General features: G+C 60.2%; 1 protein-coding gene across 1 annotated transcript; it reads left to right on the top strand.

Annotated features, from left to right (window-relative positions):
- The first annotated feature begins 962 nt into the window (after window positions 1–962).
- LOC138110693 (serine/threonine-protein kinase pim-1-like) lies at window positions 963–3495 on the top strand. The gene is made up of 4 exons (XM_069015878.1): window positions 963–1505; window positions 1903–2269; window positions 2918–3094; window positions 3352–3495. Exons 1-4 carry the CDS (start codon window positions 963–965, stop codon window positions 3456–3458), a joined length of 1194 nt encoding a protein of 397 aa, XP_068871979.1. The 3' UTR covers window positions 3459–3495.
- Window positions 3496–7939: the final 4444 nt, after the last annotated feature.

The following is a 7939-nucleotide window of genomic DNA, read 5'->3' as shown; positions in this document are numbered from 1 at the left end:
TAAAATCACACTATTATATTTTAAAACCCTTCACCAAAACACCCAGTGTACAATGTTACTTATAATGATAGAAACACAAATTGGTAATCCTTTTGCTTAAAGTTCACAAACCTCTGTCAATTAAACCAGACCTAGACTCTTCCAGGGTTGTAAATCAAAACTTCCTTTAATTGCAGGAGTTTCTACTCCTCTGTCTCCCACAGGCAGTTTCCGATTTTCACCTGGAACCGGACAAGAAAACAGCAACAGCCCTGGCGACGAGGGCACCGCGCTGGGCACGGCCCCGCCGCTCCCACTGCCCACGCCGAGCGGCCGGGGAGCAGCGCTGCACCCCGCAGGGGCTGCACGTCTCCCTCCTCACGTCCTGCTCTGCCCTCCCACGGGGCTGCCTCTGCCTGGCGCTGGCAGGCTCCTCATTCAGCACTTTGCTCTGCTCCAGGCGAAAAGTGCGGACAGCGCTTTGGTTGCTCTTGCTCTTGTGAGCAAGAGACCGCGGCGCGGGGCGAGCCAGCAGCAGGGACAAGTTGCAAGACTGCCGCAAGGAAGAGTTACAATCTGGTGAAGAAGAAGCTAAACAAGACGGTGCGTTTGGCGCGGCTGCGGGAGGAAGAGATGCTCCGTGACTCCGCTTCGGCCCCGGAGCGGCCCGTGCTGGCGCGGGGCGCGCGGGGCTCGGCCGCGGGGCGCGCGGGGCAAAAACGGACACCCGGGCAACAGACACACGGACACGCGGACCAACGCTCCCAGCGCTTCAGCGGCAGCGGCGGCAGCAGCAGCAGCGGCAGCAGCGGCAGCAGCAGAAGAGCAACACGAAAGCAGCGGTTCTCCAGACCCTCTGCGTTCCTTCTCCTGTTCCTCCTCTCCTTCTCCCAGTGTCCCGCATCCCCTGTCCCGCTCTCCCTTCACTGCTCCACCCCCTCCGCCCCTTCCGCGGCCTCCCTCTCCCCATGCCAGGCCGGGCCATGCGCCCGGCCCTCCCGCGGCGCCGGGCGGGGCTGCGCCCTCCCCGCCCCCGGGCGTCCCGCCGCGGTCTCGCCTCCGCCCGGCTCTTGGCGTACTGGCTGTGGCGCTGCTGGGCGGGCATCAGTGCCTGCCTCTTGGGCAGCACTGTCAGCCTCTGGCTCCGGCTGGCCCGACTCCGGCCCCGGCCCCGGCCCCGGCCCCGGCTCCTCCCGGGACCCGCCGAGGACACAGACGGCGCGGCCGCTCCCGCCGCGTCCGCCGCGTCTTCCCCGGTCCGAGCTCTTCCGCTCGGCAGCGCGGCCCCCGCCCCCGAGCCGCCGGTGTCCCCTTCGAAAGAGGCAGCATCTGGGGATACCCGGCCCGGGGCGGTTGAGGAGCGCCCGGCGGCCGTTTCTGGAGCCGGGCCGAGCGCTGACAGCCGCGTCTCGCCGGCAGGGAATGCGCAGCAGGGCCTGAGGGAGCGCTACGTGGTGGGTTCGCTGCTGGGGCGCGGCGGCTTCGGCAGCGTCTTCGCGGCGACGCGGCTCTCGGACGGCGCCCCGGTGAGTGGCGGGGCCGGCGGCGGGCGCAGGAGGAGGGGGGCGGAGGAGGGCGCAGGAGAAGGAGGATGGGGCTCGGCAGGGTGGGCGGCGAGCTCAGCCCGCTGCTCCCCTTGGCTTGCAGGTGGCCATCAAACGGGTGCCACGGAACCGCATCCGTCATTGGGGCGAGCTGGTGAGTGAGCGGCGGTGGGGGGATGGGGGTGGTGGGCAGCGGGAGAAGCCGGGGCGTGACGGGCGGGGATAAGCCGAGGCCCGGGAGGGTGGAAGGCGCCAGGACGCCTCGGGGGAGAGGGGGCGTGGGGGCAGCGGAGGGCGCAGAGCATCCCGGGCTGGGCGAGGGCTTCCCGAGCCCTGGCACGGCATCAGCCCCACTGACGGCATCGTGCTCCTCCCGCAGCCCAACGGCACCAGCGCACCACTCGAGGTCGTGCTGCTGGACAAGGTGTCCACCGGCTTCCCTGGTGTGGTGCAGCTCCTCGAGTGGCTCGCGCTCCCCAACAACGTGGTGCTGGTGATGGAGCGGCCGGAGCACTCTCAGGACCTGCGTCATTTCATTCGAGCGCGGGGCTTCCTGTCAGAGGAGGTGGCACGGAAGCTGTTCCGCCAGGTCCTGGAGGCCGTGCGGCACTGCACCAGCTGCGGGGTCCTTCACAGGGACGTGAAACCAGAGAACATCCTGGTTGACCTGGCCACCGGCCAGGCCAAATTGATTGACTTTGGCTGCGGCACCTACCTGCAAGACACAGCCTACACCCGCTTTGCAGGTGAGTCCTCGCCGGGGTAGGCTCCCGGTGCCGGCATCTCGCGGCCCAACCTGGCTGTGGCAGCGGGGATTCTCCCTTTTGATGCCAGTCATGGGACCAAGTTTTCAGCCCAGTTGCTTTTGAGTGCGGGTGGCCGGGGGGCCATCTTCCAGCCCTGCTGGCAGCCTTCGCCAGCCACTCTGCCCAGGACTGGCGCTGGGGCTGGGGCAGCCAGCGTGAGAAAAACACAGCCGTGGGTGGGGGTAGCAGAGAGGGGGGGGCCAGAAGCTGTGCACCCGCCGGTTTGGTGTGCAGGCAAGAAACGGCTCGGACTGCTCAGCTCGCCTTGTTTGCCTTGGCTTCAGAATGTTTTTTTGGGGCAATGCAGGCAGGGAGGGTGAAGGCATGGTTTCCCCCCACCCCCCCGGCACTGAGCGGGTTTTCCCTTTGCGTGGAATGCTCGGGCCTTGCCAGGGCTTCCGCTGCCCTCTTGTGACACCGGTGGCTTCTTTTACAACCCACAGTTTGTCCACAAGTCACAGGCGCTGGCGAGAGGGCAGCGGGTCATGGCGCGTGCCACTGGTGCGGCCCCCGCGTGCCCAGGGATGCTGGGGCGAGGCTCCGGGAGCAGGCAGCATCCCGCGAATGAACTGCCTCTCTATTCCGTAGGAACACCAGCGTACAGCCCCCCAGAATGGACCCATTTTGGCTGGTACTACGGCGAGGCAGCTACCGTCTGGTCCCTGGGCATCGTGCTGCACCAGATGGTCTGCGGGCGGCACCCGTTCCCGAAGGGCCGGAACATCAGCTGGGGCCAGCTGTCGCTCCCAGAACGGCTCTCTCAAGGTGGATGCTCATCTCTGCGGCACGGGGGGAATAGCAGTACTGGGAGACAGCAGCGGGCTCATGAGCATCCCGCTCTGGCAGCTGCCGAGGAGGTGGCACATGCCCCGCTCTCCTGCTCTCCTCCAAAACAAAGAATGGATGGGAAAGTTCGGGCACAGCTCGGAGCCCCCATGGCATGGCCTGGGCATGGCAATAGTGGGGCAAAGCGGACAGGAGCCTTCTGCAACTGACCGGCGCTTTCTGGTTTCTCCCCGCAGAGTGCAAGGAACTGATCAGAGGGTGTCTGTCCCTGCACTCCTTGGACAGGCCCTCATTAGAAGACCTGTCGTGTGATCCTTGGCTGCAGGATATTCAGCGTCCATAGAAGAAGGGAGAGAGCCACAGGCACACTTTGATCCAGGGAGCCGGTAAGTTACAGCTCCACAGGTGCCTTGGCCAGAAGAAGCCAAGAAACGCAGGCTTTTTTGCCCTGCCTGTATGGCTGCGCAGGGGTCGTCAGATGGGGACACGCAGCCCTTGTGCTGGCGCTGAGCTGCTCTTCCCAGCACTGGTGGCCGCCGTGCAAGCTGCTTTTGCTTGTCCTGCTTCACTGACAGCCGGGGCCCTGGGCGGGGCACTGACAGCCTGCTCTCAGCCGCAGGGAAGAAGGAGCCCCTGGAGAAGCTGTACTCCTGCTGCTGCTGGAGACGTGGAGGACGATGTCAAGGACGGCAAGCTCTTCCTCGACCTGGCCACCGGCAAGCTGAAGATGATGGGCTTTGATTCTGGCACCTTCTTCAAAGCCAGGCTCCACAGCGAATTTACAGATGAGTCCACACGCAGGGGGATGCTCCCAGATTTGGGCATTGCACGGCCTGGCCGGGAAGCAAAGGTTCCCCCCTTTGCTGGGGCGGATGCAACTAATTCTTCAGCCGGCTGCCAAGCTGCTTTTCGGCAGGGCGGGCGGGATGGGCTGGGGTGCTTAGGAAATGGGAGCCGGCCCCTGGCCCTGCCAACAGCCCCCACCACCCACTGTTCCCCGGGCTGGGGCTGGGGCTGGGGCTGGGGCAGCCAGCCCGACACAAACAAGCCCCCATGGCAGGAGCAGAGGTGGCACTCCAGGAGCTGTGCACGGGCTGCTTTGTTTTGCAGGAAAGGAGGGGCTTGGGCTGCTCCACTCCGCTTGTTTGCTTTGGGCTCGCTGCGCCTGTTGGGGGGCAGTGCGGGGGGGAAGGGAGAAAGCGTGGGCTTCCCTCGCCCGTGGGTGGGTTTTTCCCCAGCATGTAGGGAAGGTTGGGCCTTCCTCAGGCCCCCGACAGAGAGAAGACTTTTTCCCTTTTTTCTTGTTTCTCCTTTTTGTCTGTAATCCCTTTTCATTAATTTGTTGTTTGTTTTTCTTAAAGGAAGCGTTGTAGGTGGTGTCCAGCCTGGATCGGGAAGTGCTTGGGACCAGCTGCGGCGTGGATGGGACGGGGCCTTGGAGAAGACCGAGGACATCGCTTGGGAGCAGCTTTTCTTCCGGCGGCGGGTGGCGTGCGGTGGGTCCCCGTCTTCTTGGCACGGGTGGGATAAGGGCTTTTGGGAGATGGCAGCGAGCACAGGAGCATCCCGCTCTGGGCAGCTGCTGAGGAGGTGGATCTGCCACGGCTGGCTGCGGGCGGTGGCACGTGTCCTGCCATCCTGCTCTCCTGCCAAAGGCAGCAGTGACGGGCGGCTTCGGGCACCGCTCTGAGCACAGCCAGCACGGCCTGGGCACCGAGGGCGGCTGGGACAAGGGGGACAGCAGCCTTCAAGTGACGGGCGGTTTCTGCTTTCTCTCCTTGCAGCCGGGCTCTGTGGATGCTGAGGCTGCTCTGGGCTCCGCCAGGGCTCTGCTGCGGCTCAGCACCGGGCCGGAAGAAGCCAAAGAAGAACCCGGTGTGAGCCGCAGCAGAGACGTGCTCGAGCATTTCAGCAACGCAGCTCAAGCCTGCAGAGTGCACGCCTCCAGGGGAAAACATGACACCCCCCCCGCCCTAAAATAAACTTGTTCAATAACTTGTGAAATGAAATCAATCTGCGATGACCCCAAATGACATTTCTCAGCTTGCTCAAGCTTTAGCTCAGCCCTTCTCTGAACAGTTCTCTGCCCCACCTGCCTTTTACTTCACAAGTGCTCCCTCTTTTCCCCCAGTGAGCTGCCAGCTCAGGGCAGTCTCTGTCGCACTGTAGCCTTCCTTGATGCCTTTGACCACGGGGAGGAGCGAGCCCCAGGTTTAGGGACTCATCCTGTCACTGGCAGAAGAACAGCAATGTCTCAGAGGTCCGGTGAGACCTGAGTGTCATTCAAGAGCTGCCCTCCAGGCCTCAGCTCTCCTCACTGTTCGCTTCCCACTGCCACTTTTCCTCGTCCTTCCAGCAGGATGAGCTCTGTGAATGCCCTTGACCCTCCCCACTCCTGCCAGCCCAGGCACCCAGCTCAGTTTGGCTTAAGCTGAAGCTTCTTTGTCTCCTCTGGCACGCCAGTGCAGTTCCCTCTGCGGGGAGCAGCAGCCCCAGAGCACAGCAGGCAACAGCGCAGGCCGCACCTGCACCGGCTCCCCTCCACGCGTGGCTGGGCTCTTGGTGGCAACTAAATGCTCCCTGTTTGCAGCTGTCACTGGAGGATGGCCCCAGGGCAGAGCCCAGCCGGGCTCCCAATGCATCCCCCGGAGCTTGGGGCAGACAGTGGTCCCAGAGCTGAGGTTAATGGTGCGCAGCCGGCGCTGTGGCTCGCAGTCAGTGTTTGCAAGTGTTGCGTTCTCACCTCCTGCAACTTGTGGGGAAAACGAGCTGTGCGGCCGGGCCAGCACTGCCCCTCTGGGCAGTGCCAAGGCTGAAGGTCTTTGCTGTTGCAGAGGAGCCGGCATTGAGCCTTAGCAGGGCCTGGCAGGTGTGGAGCCGGATCTCGCCTGCTGTCCGGGGCTCGCTGCCCGCCAACCGCCCCCACCCGCCGCGCTCCCTTCTACAGGGACGGAAGGCTCTGTCTGCACAAGGGTTCCCATAATGTCTTTGTACCCGTGGCTGCGGAACGAACACGGAGGGTGAAAGTGTCAGTCCCGTTGCTTGCACATTCCTTCCTTTAGATACAAGGCACAGATCTCTTAAAAGGATAGGCAGGGATAGAGATTTCCCACATAGCCCTCTTTGGCGTTACTCACCTTGTAAGCTGGCGTCAGGGGCATTTTTTGCCCGGCTCTGTGTGAGTAGGTGTCCAAGAGCTGAAGAGAGCAGCATTTAGAAGCAGTTTCAAGATTTCTAGGCAGGAAGTGGAGCTGACAAGCATCTGTGGAACTCACCGTATTCATCGGGAGGGGCTGCTGGTTCTTTAGGAATATGGCACAATGGAGACACGAGGCCTGGAAAAATCCCAGCTCTCTGTGCATTTGTGCAAAAGGGGGAAGCAGCAGAAAGACTTTGTGTCTGCTTGTCCAAGGTCCAAGGAGCTGGGGTGGCAAAGGGTGGCCTGGGCTGGTGGCAGGTGAAGTCCTGTTTCATGTCATCATAGAGTGGCACAGGACAAAGCTAAAAGCACCCGCAGCCACACTGATGAAGTCTTTCTGATGCTGCACATCCTATAGGAAAAGCTGCTGTCACACAATCCATTGGTATTTATAACTTTTATTTGCAATACTTTAGGTCCAAGTTTCAAACTGCAATATTTTTACACTCAAGACACGGTCATGCACAATCCATATTTCAATTTCCTATTGCTTCAACCACAATTTAATATTGACAATCAACCCCAAAATCTTTAAAAAAGGATGCTGAGGTCAGTGAGATGGATCCATGCCATCAGCACATTTGCAAAGTAAATAACTTTGTTCTCTTTTTAAAAAGATCAGTTACCTCTTAATCCAAAGTTACAGAAGATTTTTCACTACACATTTGGTTTTTTCTCTTTCATTTTTTTTTTCTTTTTTCTTTCTTTTTTTTTAAGAGATAACTCGTCTTAAAAAAGGATTGTACAGCAAAATGAGATACATTTCTGCTCAACAATGAAAATGTAGGCTCCTCCTGTTTACTTTTGTCTGGATACCCTGAAGAAAAAATCTAGCAGACACTAGCAGATGCGTAAAGTGGTTGCTTTGGGCTAAAGTGGAGTTTAGCACTGGTGACATCCTGACCCAGTCAAGAGTTGCAGAATTCTTCTGCAGATCTCGAACCATGTGCTTGCGGGCACAGCACCTGCAGTGCTGATGCACCAGTGCACGAGAATAACTCTGTTATTCCCCCACCGAATTTGGGCTCTGCCCAAGAAGGAGGTGCTGCAGTCCTTTGCTCCTCGTTGCCGTGTGGAGCAGCTCCCTTCCTGCTGGCTGAGCTGCTCAGGCAGAGCCCAGCAGCTCCTGACACTGAAGGGCTGAGGCCTTTCCCCTGCTGCTGTGCTACAGATGGATTTAGCAGCATTGCTGTACGTGGGGATACACAGCGGGACCAAAAGCAGTTGCCTTTGTAGACCCTAAGCTCAAAGGTGAAAAATCTCAAGAGACGAGGATGGAAGAGACTCGCAGGCTGCCTGTTTGCTGTGCTGCCCCACTTGTGAGCGGCCCAGCTTTGCGTGAGGCAGAGTGAGAACAAGGGGCAGCTCCCTCCCTCCCTCCCTCCCAGCCCCGCAGCCAAGGGGCCCCTCCAGTCCTGGGGCTTGGGGCACCATCAGAACCTTGCAAGCAAAGGTTATCTTTGAACTTGCTCATTCATGAAATGCGCATGGTCATTAGCGCTCTGATAGATGTATCCACCCATTAGTGAAACATGGCTTGACCTTTCTGTATTTGGAAGCTGGACAAGGCCATGAAATCTGACATCTGGCCTTGTTTGGGGCTGTATGGTCAAAGTCAACTCCCT

This window comes from Aphelocoma coerulescens, chromosome 4A (assembly GCF_041296385.1).
Source record: "Aphelocoma coerulescens isolate FSJ_1873_10779 chromosome 4A, UR_Acoe_1.0, whole genome shotgun sequence".
NCBI classification, from domain to species: domain Eukaryota; kingdom Metazoa; phylum Chordata; class Aves; order Passeriformes; family Corvidae; genus Aphelocoma; species Aphelocoma coerulescens.
The sequence above is the reverse complement of the archived record's forward strand: the minus strand, read 5'-3'. Positions and strand labels throughout refer to the sequence as shown.